This window comes from Balaenoptera acutorostrata, chromosome 11, assembly GCF_949987535.1.
Source record: "Balaenoptera acutorostrata chromosome 11, mBalAcu1.1, whole genome shotgun sequence".
Classification (NCBI taxonomy): Eukaryota; Metazoa; Chordata; class Mammalia; order Artiodactyla; family Balaenopteridae; genus Balaenoptera; species Balaenoptera acutorostrata.
Window position 1 is genome coordinate 21,114,483 of NC_080074.1, and position 15,469 is coordinate 21,129,951.

A 15,469-nucleotide genomic window follows, 5' to 3' on the forward strand; every position below is an offset into this window, starting at 1 on the left:
TAAGGAGACATTTAAGATTGTTGGGAATCCATCAGCTCAGGAATCCACAGCCAAAATGAGACAGTGTTGATGGATGCGGTAATAGGAGCATTCCCATTTCCCTGACTGGCATAGGCAAGCTGATAATATAATTCAAAGTCAGGTTCTGCAATCTCTGGAAGAAGAATAATTACAACAACAGGCATTGCTTAGCAGTAAACTCCCCCACCAGCCCCCCTTCCCCCATTCCAGACAGACAGTCCCTTTGCTAGGATTAGCAGAGCATACTAGCAGGCAGGGTAATCAAAAGCGTCATATGTATCATTGGTTATATTTCACATTTCCTCAAAGTGCATCAGTGGCATTTTCCAAACTCTTCCGAGTGATTTCTAATGAGTTGGCTTGGTACCCTCTCTAAGAAGGTAGAATGGAAGCAATATGGAAAAGGTAGGTTAGGAAGAAAAATGTAGTCTCTCTGAAGGATGAAGTGATTTCTCAGGAGTGTTTGGGAGTGACAGACTTTCTTTAAAGACCCCACTCTATGATTCCTCGTATTCTGTGAGAAGAAACTACAACAGAATTTCAGAAGACCCGGCTAAAAATATTCCATGTGCATAAATTTATTTTAAATTTTATTGCATCACATTATACAAGCATTAAACATGGCCTCATGTTGATGACTATTTAAATGTGAAAATTCATCATTCATGTCAGTACCTTTTGGCTATTTACAAGTAAGGAAGTTCTATGTACTTTTATATATCTCTGTATTTGTATGTACATATGTAAGAATACATGACTATACATATGTACACACAGAAATACATCTATGGCCATACACATAGCTATAGATATGTCATATATAATCTCCTCAGAAAGATCTGAAATTAAAAAAAAGAAAGAAAAAGTTGTAAACAGGGTCTTGTTTGTGTTGTTTGGTGACACGGAATTAGGACCATATGACATTCTAGGAATGTGTGTCCAGGTGTCCAAATACCCTTTTCAGCCCAGTGTCTGTAAAATTCACGTGGGATGGAATGCAAAAAAGGTAGCAAACAGGCTGAAAAACAGGCCCAGTGTACAAGTTCCCCTTGGTTTTAAAAACTTGAGACTGTAACAGCCCATGATGTGCATGCTTGCTTGGTCAAGAATGGTCTGTGGATACATAGCATCTGTGTGCTGGGCTGCAACGTGATCTCACAGCAGCGTGGTTTCCCAGGCAGTCCTTTAAGGGCGCTGACCCCCCTGCCGCTGCTGACCTCGGCGACATGCACTGCGGTTGCGTTTTAGTCATTCACTTGAATGTGCTTTTGCACAGCTGGGAGAAGTAAACAGAATTCAGGTCCTTGGCCTGCAAATGAACTGTTACCTGGGAGAAAAAAAAAAAAAGGTATTAAAATCCGAAGTACACATGATGGCTTAAAGGACGTTATGTACAATGGTCTGTACTTAGTGTGAATCAAAGGCATTCGAAGAATCTGTAACCCTGAACCAAGTCAGGTATGGTATAGACATTACCGTGCCTGCTTTACAGATGAACAGACTGAGTCAGAAAGGCAGTCTGAAGGAAGATGACTTCCTGCCAACTGTTGGGAAAATAATAGAGACAGACAAAGACTATGCTTTCAAGCAAAATGCACAGATGTCTTCTTTGGGGAGAAAGCAACCCATCATGATGAGGCTAGAAGGAACTGTCAAGTGTGAAGGGCCCTGCAGCCCAGCACAGCCCCGAGGTGAGGGTAGTCCAGCGCGGCACACTGGTCTCTGGGCGCTGGAGCAGCTCTCTTCACTAATAATGTGTGCCTCCTACACCAACTCAAGCCGTCTGGACAGTCAGCTTTTCTCCTCTGAAAGCTGACCAGAGCCAGAGAAAAGGCGGTCACAGTGGGTGCAGGGGGCCAGGGGCTTGGAGCAAATGATAGAATCCCAGAAGGTTAAAGCCAGGTAGGCTCTTAAAGTATTGTTTAGTCCAACTCCTTTTCTCTTGAAGATGTGGACACCGAATCCACGGGAATGCCCCACCCCAGGTCATACAGATAGAGAACGGACAGCCAGATCTAGAATCCGCTGGACTACAATGCAACGCTTAGCAACAATGCAAATCCGATATAGTATTGGATAGCATTTTGTTTTGTAATTGTCTCACACTCATAACCTTATTTGAGCTGCAAATTAGTTCCACCCAATAAGCAGGCTCAGAAAAATTAAGTAATTTTCCTGAACTCATATAGCCAAATGGCAGACCTGGAAAATGGCAAAATTACTAAGTAGCAAAACATTTCTTGCCTTTAGTGAAGCCAAGGCCTACTTTGGAATTGAGGGCAGAACCAATTCAACATCTGTATACTATTATATTATCCCTGTGGCCTGGGGTCTAGGTGATATCCTCCAAGTCCACCCTCATACCCAACTCACGATAACCTCCTGGACCCTTAATGCAGATCCGGGTTGATAAAACATCACTAATTTAACAACAAACATCTCTGCAGATATCTGCTATATCATAACCTATATGAAAAGTGAAAAACATACTTTTTTTCCTGTATATCTCATTTTTCTTTTGGAGGCCAAATTTTGGAAAACGTTTCAAAGTTAGTCTCCAAACAAGTGGAGAGAGAGGAATGAAGGCAAGGAAGGCAAAAGAAATGCTGGAATACTAGATTAACAGAGTATAAAAACTGAGGGCTCATCTTATCACTGAAGAAACTGAGGCACAGAGAAGTTAAGTGACTTGTCTAAGGACACACAGATAGTAATTGCCTTGCCAGAGAGAAGGTTTCAGAAGAACTTTCTGATATGTGGGGACATCATGGAAGTTTCTTACAGTGTTTTTAAGCGTAATGCACCCAGCCTTTATTAATTAAATGTGCATTTAATGGGTGCCATGTACTTACCGCTGTGCTAACAGCTGGAAGAATAAATTACAGTCCCTAGAGACTTTCCTAAAGATGCTTACGATTGTGCTGGGGAAGCCTAATAACTATTTGAAAATCACAAATTAACAACACATATCAATATCCGTCCGTACATGTGGTACTGATGCAGTAACCAGAGACGTTTATAAGGAGTAAGTCTCAGTGGGCTGATGAGTCTGAGGAAACCTTCTTAGCGGGTGTGGCCTGACATGGATCAGCCTGGGAGGAAACAATAAATGGGTGATGGAGGGAAGGCCATCTTGGGTGAGATGAAAAAGTGACTTTAATATCCCCATGGTAACATGCCCCTTCTTTCTGATGAAAGAGAATAGCCAGGCTAGAGTGGAAGGGGGAGGAGGGTTTATTTCAGGGGACACCTAGGCCAACTCATGAAGACCTTGGCTGCCAGGCCAGAGTGTGACACGGAGACAGAGAAGAGTTGCACGAGTTGTGTGCAAAGGGAAGATTAAGTTAAATTTGCAATTTTAGTAAGAAACAAGCTGGTTTTGAAAGCTTCTAAAGGATTTATTTGCATCCCTATCAGGAGAACAATGGCAAGCTTTGATTCAGGGAGTTGAAAGCGCCCCTCCCAGCCAAGGAGAGGTTTCAGACCATGAAGCACTTCTCACGGACCTGGTCACGGCCACTCATTGTGGTGTGCTTTTCCATTTTTCTTCCTCTCTTTTCGTTCCTTCTGAAGACGCTCCAGTTCTGCTTCATACATCATCTCCTGAATCAAGTACTTCTCTCTTCTCATTCGATCCCTTAGATCTTTTGGGAGGTCTGGGATCAGATATGAAATGAGGTGTTTTATACAAAACACGAGGTGCTAAAAACACAGGGGAGAATACAACAGAGTCAGGTCTATTGTGCAGCCTTAGCGGAAGGAGCTCTGGGAGCTGGTCAAGAACAGGGATGTGGAGCCTCTGGTGTGTCTGGACAGTGGAATAAGGCCAGGGGAGGCGTGTGAGAGGAAACAGAGTCACAGGGATAGGTGAGGACTGCACGTGGTGTAATGGCATCATACAGGAAATGAGAAGAGGACTCAGGAAAGAAGGTGGAGAAGCAATGGCCAGAAAATGCAAAGGAGAGCCAGAAGAATATACTGTGGAATCAGAAAGCCCAGGTTTGAATTCCAGCTCTGCTTTTACCACTTAAGAGCTATCTGTTTACCTGAGGATAAGTCACTCTGAGCCTCAATGCCCTCATCCACAAAATGGGTGTTATTATGAAAATATTTTAAAATGCTTCACAGATTGTGAAATACTTTATTGCAGTGGTCTGGAACCAAACCCACAATATCTCCGAGGTATGCCTGAATAGGAAACTTCTAGTCTGAGCCAAGAGGCAGCCTTCACTTGCATTAATCTGGCTTTAGTATAAATATGTAACAAGAGAGATGAAAGTTCCATTTATGGGTATAGTTATGGGAATGCGAACTATTTTTAGTAGCAATTTTCTTAAAGACTAAAAATAGATGGTGTATTTTTATTGACACATAATACAGGCAATTACTAGGTAGATTATACTTTATAAGTAATGTCATGATGATGCATAACCAGAGGCTACCACTTGTAACACTCAGTTCAGTGTTTTCCAAACATTGTCCTTAAACATCAGAAGCATCTTGGAGGGCTGCGAAAAGCAAATTGCAGACATATGTATCAGAATCTCTGGGAGTGGGGATGGAAAAACTGCAATTTTCCTGAATTTTAAGAACAGCAGCCCTAGAATATTAAACTTAGGACCAGGGGGACTTCCCTGGTGGTCCAGTGGTAAAGAATCCACCTTCCAGTGCAGGGGACGCGGGTTCGATCCCTGGTTGGGGAACTAAGATCCCACATGCCGTGGGGCAACTAATCCTGCACGCCACAACTACTGAGCTCGCACACCTCATCTAGAGAGCCCCCGTGCCACAAACTACAGAGCTCATGTGCTCTGGAGCCCGTGTTCCAGAACTAGAGAGAAGCCCGTGCACAGCAACGAAGAGCCCACACACCGCAACAGAAGATCCCGCGTGCCTCAACAAAGATCCTGCGTGCCACAACTAAGACCAGACGCAGCCATAAAAATAAAATAAATTAAAAAAAATAAATACTAAAAAAATAAATTTAGGACTGATGATTCCTGACTTATTCTTTAACAGTCAACCCTGGACTTTCAAATATTTCTTAGAAAATTCAAGTACTTTAAGGAGGAGAAAAAGAAGAGAAAGAGATTACATAGTATTACTTATCCTGCTTCTGGACGTAAATAATCATATTGAAAGTTCTCATAACTTCAATTCATTCATTACTTCTAGTTACTTCATTATGTCAAAGGAAATAAAGGAGTTGGTTGAGAAAACTTACCTCGAACACAATGATAAAAGCCAGTCGGGCTGCTAAGACATGCCAGAACTGCAGTGTGTAGCCGTAGGGCACCAGTGAATGAGGAGGGTCACGGTAGTCTCGGTATCTGTTAACACACAGGAGAGTGTTATATTCCAAATTATGATTATCCTGACTCCCAGATCTCTTCCATCCCCACTATGTAGTCCTCATTCACGGGAGAAAAGTATACAAAGTTTCTGTATACTAGACATCTGTTGTTTTGCTTGTCCAGTATCTCTTCTGGTAAAAGAATCTCTCTTCTTCTCTGGAGAATCATCTGTGTGGGCTGGGCAGGGTTCTTCCCCTCCCTGACCCCAGCTCAGAAGATGAGCCAGACCTGATCAGTAAGACTCATCACCAGATCTTCTGCTAGAATGATTACTTAGTGAATTATCACGAAGCCCACAGAAGGTAAAAGCCTGGAGCTTCTGGTGGGCATCACAAACTGTGTGAAGTGAGCCTGCTTGAGAATGCAGTCAATAGAACAAAAACAGAGCCAGCAGAAAGGTGGTCTCTTGCTGACACTGCTGGAGACTTGGGATCTAGTCATTACTAACGTTAATATCACCCCTCCAACCTTCTGGTTACCTGAACCAATGAATTTCTTTTTAAGTCAGTTTATACTGGATTTCTGCCACTTGCCACTAGAGTCCTTCCTAAAATATGCTCCAACTGTAACTTCTGAGTAAGCATCAACTTCCACAAATGTCTGTTATCTACTAGGTGCCAAGCACTATCCTAGGAACTTAGATCCATGTGACTCCATTTTATCCTTACCATATCATTACTATTCTCAAGTGGAAAAACTGAGAAGTGACTCTCAACTTCATACAGTTTTCATGTGTTTTGAATGTTCTTTTCATTCGCCCCAGAAATGTGAGAAGATATGGAAATATTGGTTATTACAACAGTTCTGCTGTGTAGACATACTAAATTTCCCTTGTCCAAATAAAAACTATGATTGGCCAGGTACCTAACCTTAAGGTCGTCACTAATTTGCATATGAGGATACAGGATAATTTCTAGGCAGGGCATCCTTGAAAATATCAAGGACTACAAAAATATGAGCTGTGACCATGATCATCATCAATATCATCATCTTAATTATTATTAGTGTCTATGGAATATAATAGTAATGTATCATGATTATTTTGCCAGTAACGTGATTTTTTTTTAAATAAATTTATTTATTTATTTATTTATTTATGGCTGTGTTGGGTCTTCGTTTCTGTGCGAGGGCTTTCTCCAGTTGCGGCGAGCGGGGGCCACTCTTCATCGCAGTGCGTGGGCCTCTCATTATCGTGGCCTCTCTTGTTGCGGAGCACAGGCTCCAGACGCGCAGGCTCAGTAGTTGTGGCCCACGGGCCTAGTTGCTCCACGGCATGTGGGATCTTCCCAGACCAGGGCTCGAACCCGTGTCCCCTGCATTGGCAGGCAGACTCTCAACCACTGCGCCACCAGGGAAGCCCAGTAACGTGATATTTATGATGAGTACTTGGTGCTGAAATTAAGAACGAATCTGAGGGTGGGAGGGAGGGAGATGCAAGAGGGAAGAGAAATGGGAACATATTGTATACGTATAACAGATTCACTTTGTTATAAAGCAGATGCTAACACACTATTGTAAGGCAATTATACTTCAATAAAGATGTTTGGAGGAAAAAAAAAAAAAAAAAAAAAAGAATGAATCTGTTTTTCTTTGTCTGACTTACTTCACTAAGCATAATACCCTTCAGGTCCATCCATGTTGTTGCAAATGGCAAAATTTAATTCTTTTTTATGGCTGAGTAATATTCCATTGCGTGTGTGTATATACACATATATCTAATTATATATCACATTTCCTTTATCCATCTGTTGATGGATACTTAGGTTGCTTCTATACTTTGGCTATTGTAAATAATGCTGCTATGAACATTGGGAGGCATGTATCTTTTCTAATTAGTGTTTTCATTTTCTTCGGATATATACCCATATGCTTAGTGAAGTAAGTCAGACAAAGGCAAATACTGTATGTTTTTGCTTACATGTGGAGTCTAAAAAATAAAACAAATAAATGAATGTAACAAAATAGACTCATAGATACAGAGAACAAACTAGTGGTTACCAGTGGGGAGAAGACTGGGGGGAGGGCCAAGATGGGGGAGGGCCAAGATAGGTACAAACTACTAGGTATAAAATAAATAATAGACAAAGATGTAACATACTGCACAGGGAATATTACCAATATTTTATAATAACTTTAATTGGAGTATAATCTATGAAGATATCAAATCACTATGTTGTACACCTGAAACTAATATAAAATTGTAAATCAACCATACTTAAAAAAGTGAATGTTAGTGCCTTCAAACTGTTGGTTCTCCCTATGATGATAAGGATTACATAATCATTGAAAACACTCATTCTAATATATTGTTACATAATCTGCTCCTGTCATAGGTCCAGTAAACAATGCCTGAAATCTTAGGAAGAATAATTTTATTCAGGACTAAAAGTTTGCAGAGACTATTCTAACCTTCTTTTACTTTTTGCAGAGCACAGGTAGTCAAGAACCAGGAATTGTGTTTTCCAATTAAGATAACAAATGTAATTCCTTTATTTGTCTTTAGCTACCTATATTTCAAATATAGTCCAAGTAAGTATTGTAGAAGAAAAAGAGCAGTATGCTTTTTATTATACACATGGTTAATTATCAGACAAAAGTATATATAAAAGGAGGGAACCTGAATTGCTTCAAGAGTCACCATCATTGGGGCTTCCCTGGTGGCGGAGTGGTTAAAAATCCGCCTGCCAATGCAGGGGACATGGGTTCAAGCCCTGGTCCGGGAAGATCCCACATGCTGCGGAGCAACTAAGCCCATGCGCCACAACTACTGAGCCTGTGCTCTAGAGCCGGTGAGCCACAACTGCTGAAGCCCACGCACCTAGAGCCCGTGCTCTGCAACAAGAGAAGCCACCACAGTGAGAAGCCCGCACACCGCAACGAAGAGTAGCCCCCACTCGCCCCAGCTAGAGAAAGCCCACGTGCAGCAACGAAGACCCAACACAGCCAAAAATAAAAACAAATAAATAAATAAATTTTTTTAAAAAAAGAGTCACTGTCATTGACTCCTTAAACTTTCTACACAATAGTGTTCATTAGAGAAGGAAGTTCTTTTCAGGACCCACTGGTCCCTTTCGTATTTATTCTCTTCTCTGCTCTTGTCTTTTGCCCTTTGTTTTGCCTGCTCCATCTCCTAGCTTCTCAAATCTTGTTTGGCTTTTAATTTGAAGAATTTTGACAAATCTCTTCCTCCTCAGATACCTTCTCAATTCACTGGGTGGAAAATCATAGTTTTTCCTTGATCTTGCAGACCATTTTCCTTGACCATTTCCAAAAAGTACAATTCAGATGTCATTCTTAAAATTCATGCTGTAGGGCTTCCCTGGTGGCTCAGTGGTTGAGAATCTGCCTGCCAACGCAGGGGACACGGGTTCGAGCCCTGGTCTGGGAAGATCCCACATGCCGCAGAGCAACTAGGCCCGTGAGCCACAATTACTGAGCCTGCGCGTCTGGAGCCTGTGCTCCGCAACAAGAGAGGCCACGATAATGAGAGGCCCGCGCACCGCGATGAAGAGTGGCCCCCGCTTGCCGCAACTAGAGAAAGCCCTCACACAGAAACAAAGACCCAACACAGCCAAAAATAAATATAAAAATAAATTTAAAAAAAAAGAAAGAAAATTCATGCTGTAAACTCATAGCAGATAAATGAATTCCTTTATTCAGCATAGCTGAATAAACTAGTATACATCAAATATAAACAGCCATTAAATATAAGTATGAAAACTAGAAAGATGAAATACTTTTTAATCACTCAATGAGAGTAGATTATCAAACACAATGACCATTTGTAAAACTGTACACATACAATATGCAAAAGGTAAAGGGTTTTAAGTGGTGGTTTTAAATGTTAATTTATGGTTTTTCAGTATTTTAAAAATTAATATTCTTTACATGTGCTTTTTAATATTTAGGAAACACTCATGGCTATGGTGAGTTGGCAACATTTTAGATAATTTCTATGTAGGGATCAAGTTGTTGAGAATATGCATCTATTTGTTCAGCCTGTGTGTCATATACATCCATTGGTGATCTGTCACAGAGTTCTGCTAACCTGTACTCAGAGGAACACAACGCGTCTACATTGGCACTTAGGTTCTGAGAATGAGAATCAGAAGTTGTGAAATTCTTAGGAAGTTTGTTTTCAGAAGCAGCAGGTTTCTGGCTTCCTACTCTCTTAAGCCATTGTACCATAAAGTCAAGTTTCTCTCTAGAAAATTTCTTATTGCTACCCTAAGGGAATTAAAACTCAGTAGTGCCAATGAGTTTTTCATTTGCTTTGCTGCTGGCAGCTGTCTCCAGAATTATGTGCTGGAAAGTATACTGGAACCATGTTTGGGGTTTGCCTGACTAATAATGATCTTGGGTAATTCATGAAGCATCACTGGACATCAGTTTTCCCTATCAACAAACTTAGGGTCTGTCCCACCCTGCTCTAAAATTTTGGACTCGCTCTTTTCTTCTGTGAGCTTGCAGATGACTGTTGTAAGTGGAGCTCTCAGTTCCCACTGCAGCCTACCCCTGGTCTCTTGGCCTTTTCCACTCAGCAGAGGTTTTGGTGAGGGCCGTGCTCAGATGTCATTTGTACCCCGTGTTTCTGTTTTTGATGCAGTCTAATTTTTTTGCAAAATGATCGGCTGCATCTTCTTTGGCACTTGTACAAAGAAAACACTTCCCTGCCCTTCTGTAGAAACAGCCAGGACACCAAGCCTCAAGATAATCAATCAGTTTCACTCTTCTGATCCTTTAGCCTAGTACCTTCCAAGATACAATGTAGCCCAGTGGTGTTAATGTTTGGAGGATTTTTCCAAGTGAGTCAGAACTGTTTTCAGAAAGTAAAACTTCAAATTTCTTGGCTTCAATTTTACATGTGGGAAAGATGGGGTGTTCCCTTTTGGCATAAGTTAGTGAATTCTCTATAGCTGCTTTTATTTCTCAGGAAATGGATGATTGGCTTGCAAACATTATGTTTCTATCACCAGGTATATTCTAGCACCAGTTAGTTAATTCATTCCCATTTTTTTAAACTGTGAAAATAAAAACATATGTACATTTCAAAGAATGATAAGTGAACCTCATCCAAGTTAAGCCACAGAACACGGTCAGTGGCTTAGAAATGCCTCACTGGCAATGCCAGACAGCCCGAGAGGTGACGACTATTGTAATTTTCTGCTTCTCTTTATAATTATGCTACTTATGCAAGTGTTCCTAAATAAAACAGTGCTTAGTTTTATTTGCTTTGAATTCTATATAAATGGAATCATATTGTACGTTTTATTTTGTGAATACATCTTTATTGCACAATTTATTTTTGAGTTCTCATTTCTATTCCATTTTCTATTCATATGTTAAACACCACACTGATATAATATATTATGATTTTATACTATATCTAATGTAACGTAAATATCCACCTTATTATTCTTCAAAAATATCTTGACTATTCTTCATCCTTTGCATTTCTTTATAACATTATTTTGGCCCTCTGTTGCACAAAATTGGACTAATCACAATTCTTAGTTTTTATAACTAATCTTATTGGTCCATTCATGTTCTTCTTTTCTGCAATTTTTATGTTTATATATTTAATAGTTTAATAACATAATGAACGCTCATAAATCCTCCATGCAACCCAAGAATTAAAATATTACCGGGAACTTACATCCACCTCTGGGCTCCTCCTTCATCTCATCTCTTTGCTTCCCTTATCCTGAACTTCATTTTTATCATTAACATATTTTTGTTATGTATATGTATATTCATTTGTCTGAATATGATATTGTTCAGTTTTGTTTGTCTTGAACTCTCTAGAAAGGATGCTATACGGTATGCAGCCTTCTGAGACTTGCTTTTTTTTTTTTTTTTTTTTAACGTTGTGCTACTGAGATTTATCTATGCTGTTGCATGTGGCCATTGCTGTACAACAGACTCTAGTATGAATATATTGTTGTTTTATGTAGTGTATATTTCGATTTATACTCACAAGCTGGTCATTTCTCTATTTCCTTTCAAATTCCCTAACCATATAAAGCTTTGAAAAACAAAGTGTAAGTCTACCCAGTTCAGCAAATGCCCTTTGGGTAAAAGTTGGTTGTAGTGCTCTACATAGTACTCTGGATTCTGCTTTTATTTATTATTAAAAAAGTTTTTTTCTTGTGATGAGAACTTTTAAGATCTACTTCCTTAGCAACTTTTTAAAAATTGAAGTATAGTCGATTTACAATATCGTGTTAGTTTCAGGTTTACAGCACAGCAATTCAGAATATATATATATGTATATTCTTCCTCAGATTTTGTAATAACCCTTATAGTTTATTATGAAATATTGAGTATAGTTCCCTGTGCCATACAGTAGGTCCTTGTTGGTTATCTATTTTATGTATAGTAGTAAGTATATGTTAATCCCAATCTCCTAATTTATCCCTCCCCCACCCCCCTTTCCCCTTTGGTAACCATAAGTTTGTTTTCTATGTCTGTGAGTCTCTGTTTTGGAAATAAGATAATTTGTATCTTTTTTTTCTTTAGATTCCAAATTTAAACGGTATCATATGATATTTATCTTTCTCTATCTGGCTTACTTCACTTAGTATGATAAGCCATAGGTCCACCCATGTTGCTGCAAATGGCATTATTTCGTTCTTTTTTATGGCTGAGTAATATTCCATTGTATATATGTACCACATCTTCTTTATCCATTCCTCTGTTGATGGACATTTAGGTTGCTTCCATGCCTTGGCTATTGTAAATAGTGCTGCAATGAACACTGGGGTGCGTGTATCTTTTCAAATTATGGTTTTCTCCAGATATATGCCTAGGAGTGTGATTGCAGGATCTTATGGTAGCTCTATTTTTAGATTTTTAAGGAACCTCCATACTGTTCTCAATAGTCACTGTACCAATTTACATGCTCACTAACAGTGTAGGAGAGTTCCCTTTTCTCCACACCCTCTCCAGCATTTATTTATAGACTTTTTGATGATGACCATTCTGACTGGTGTGAGGCAATACCTCATTGTAGTTTTGATTTGAATTCTCTAATAATTAGTGATTTCAAGCATTTTTTCATGTGCCTTTTGGCCATCTGTATCTCTTCTTTGGAGAAATGTCTATATCTTCTGTCCATTGTTTGATTGGGTTGTTTGTTTTTTTGACATAGAGCTCTATGAGCTCTTTGTATAGTTTGGAAGTTAATCCCTTGTCAGTAGCATCATTTGCAAATATTTTCTCCCATTCTGTAGGTTGTCTTTTCGTTTTGTTGATGGTTTCCTTTGCTCTGCAAAAGCTTTTAAGTTTAATTAGGTACCATTTGTTTATTTTTGTTTTTACTTCCATTACTCTAGGAGATGGATCCAAAAAGATATTGTGGCGATTTATGTCAAAGAGTGTCCTGCCTGTGTTTTCCTCTAGGTGTTTCATCCTATCCGGTCTTATATTTAGGTCTTTAATCTATTTTGAGTTTATTTTTGTGTATGGTGTTAGGGAGTGTTCTAATTTCATTCTTTTACATGTAGCTGTCCAATTTTCCCAGCAACACTTATTGAAGAGACTGTCTTTTCTCTATTGTATATTCTTGCCTCCTTTGTTGTAGATTAATTGACCATAGGTGTATGGGTTTATTTCTGGGCTTTCTATCCTGTTCCATCTATTTCTATTTTTGTGCCAGTACCATACTGTTCTGATTACTGTAGCTTTGTAATATAGTCTGAAGTCAGGGAGCCTGGTTCTGCCAGCTCTGTTTTTCTTTCTTGATTACTTTGGCTATTTGGGGTCTTTTTTGCCTCCATACACATTTTAAGATTTTTTGTTCTAGTTCTGTAAAAAATGTCATTGGTAATTTGATAGGGATTGCATTGAATCTGCAGATTGCTTTGGGTAGTATACTCATTTTCACAATATTGAGTCTTCCAATCCAAGAACATGGTATGTCTCTCCATCTGTTTGTGTCACCTTTAATTTCTTTCATCAGTGTCTTATTGTTTTCTGAATACACGTCTTTTACCTCCTTAGGTAGGTTTATTCCTAGGTATTTTATTCTTTTTGTTGCAGTGGTGAATGGGATTCTTTCCTTAATTTCTCTTTCTGATATTTCGTTGTAAGTGTATAGGAATGCAAGAGATTTCTGCGCATTACTTCTGCATCCTGCAACTTTACCAAATTCATTGATTAGTTCTAGTAGTTTTCTGGTGGCATCTTTAGGATTTTCTATGTATAGTATCAGGTAATCTGCAAACAGTGAAAGTTTTACTTCTTTTCCAATTTGGATTTCTTTTCTTTCTTTTTCTTCTCTGATTGCTGTGGCTAGGACTTCCAAAACTATCTTGAATAATAGTGGTGAGAGTGGACATCCTTGTCTTGTTCCTCACCTTAGAGGAAATGTTTTCAGGTTTTCCACCATTGAGAATGATGTTTGCTGTGGGTTTGTCGTATATGGCCTTTATTATGTTGAGGTAGGTTCCCTCTATGCCCACTTTCTGGAGAGTTTTTATCATAAATAGGTGTTGAATTTTGTCAAAAGCTTTTTCTGCATCTATTGAGATGATCACATGGTTTTTATTCTTCAATTTGTTAATATGGTGTATCACACTGATTGACTTGCATATACTGAAGACTCCTTGCATCTCTGAGAGAAATCCCACATGATTATGGTGTATGATCCTTTTAATGTGTTGTTGGATTCTGTTTGCTAGTAGTTTGTTGAGGACTTTTGCATCTATATTCACAGTGGTACTGGTCTGTAACTTTCTTTTTTGTAATATCTTTGTCTGGTTTTGGTATCAGGGTGATGGTGGCCTCGTAGAATGAGTTTGGGAGTGTTCCTTCCTCGCCGTTTTTTTGGAAGAGTTTGAGAAGGATGGGTGTTAGCTCTTCTCTAAATGTTTGATAGAATTCAGCTGTGAAGCCATCTGGTCCTGGGCTTTTGTTTGTTGGAAGATTTTTAATCACAGTTTCAAATTCATTACTTGTGATTGGTCTGTTCATATTTTCTATTTCTTCCTGGTTCAGTCTTGGAAGATTATACCTTTCTAAGAAATTGTCCATTTCTTCCATGTTGTCCATTTTTTGGGCATAGAGTTGCTTGTAGTAGTCTCTTGTGATGCTTTGTATTTCTGTAGTGTCTGTTGTAACTTCTCCTTTTTCATTTCTAATTTTATTGATTTGAGTCCTCTCCCTCTTTTTCTTGATAAGTCTGGCTAAATGTTTATCAACTTTATCTTCTCAAAGAACCAGCTTTTAGTATTATTGATCTTTGCTATTGTTTTCTTTGTTTCTGTATCATTTATTTCTGCTCTGATCTTTATGATTTCTTTCCTTCTACTAACTTTGGGTTTTGTTTGTTCTTCTTTCTCTAGTTCCTTTAGATGTAAGTTTAGATTGTTTATTTGAGATTTTTCTTGTTTCTTGAGGTAGAATTTTATTGCTATAAACTTCCCTCTTAGAACTGCCTTTGCTGCATCCCATAGGTTTTGGATCGTTGTGTTTTCGTTGTCATTTGTCTCTAGGTATTTTTTGATTTCCTCTTTGATTTCTTTAGTGATCTCTTGGTTATTTAGTAATGTACTGTTTAGCCTCCATATGATTGTGTTGCTTACCTTTTTTTCCCCTGTAATTTATTTCTAATTTCATAGTGTTTTGTTCAGAAAAGATGCTTGATATGATTTCAATTTTCTTAAATTTACCAATGCTTGATTTGTGACCCAAGATGTGATCTATCCTGGAGAATGTTCCATGTGCACTTGAGAAGAAAGTGTAATCTGCTGTTTTCGGATGTCCTATATATATATCAATTAAATCTATCTGGTTTATTGTGTCATTTAAAGCTTGTGTTTCCTTATTAATTTTCTTGTGGATGATCTCTCCATTGGTGTAACTGAGGTGTTAAAGTCCCCCACTATTATTGTGTTACTATTGATTTCCTATTTTATAGCTGTTAGCAGTTGCCTTATGTATTGATGTGCTCCTATGTTGGGTGTATATATATTTATAATTGTTATATTTTCTTCTTGGATTGATCCCTTGATCATTATGTAGTGTGCTTCCTTGTTTCTTGTACCATTCTTTATTTTAACGTCTATTTTATCTGATATGAGTATTGCTACTCC

At 38.8% G+C, this 15,469-nt stretch overlaps 1 protein-coding gene across 11 annotated transcripts in view; it reads right to left on the reverse strand.

Moving 5' to 3' along the window:
* Positions 1-575: 575 nt before the first annotated feature.
* ANO4 (anoctamin 4) overlaps positions 576-15,469 on the reverse strand; it is a 450,211-nt gene continuing 435,317 nt past the window's right edge. For all 11 annotated transcript variants that reach the window (XM_057556948.1, XM_057556947.1, XM_057556949.1 and 8 more), the window contains 3 exons: positions 5,246-5,351; positions 3,528-3,723; positions 576-1,348 (listed from right to left, as the gene is read on the reverse strand). In XM_057556948.1, coding sequence (XP_057412931.1) covers positions 3,532-3,723; positions 5,246-5,351 — 298 coding nt within the window. In that variant the 3' untranslated portion in view covers positions 576-1,348; positions 3,528-3,531. The remainder of the gene's footprint in view (positions 1,349-3,527; positions 3,724-5,245; positions 5,352-15,469) is intronic.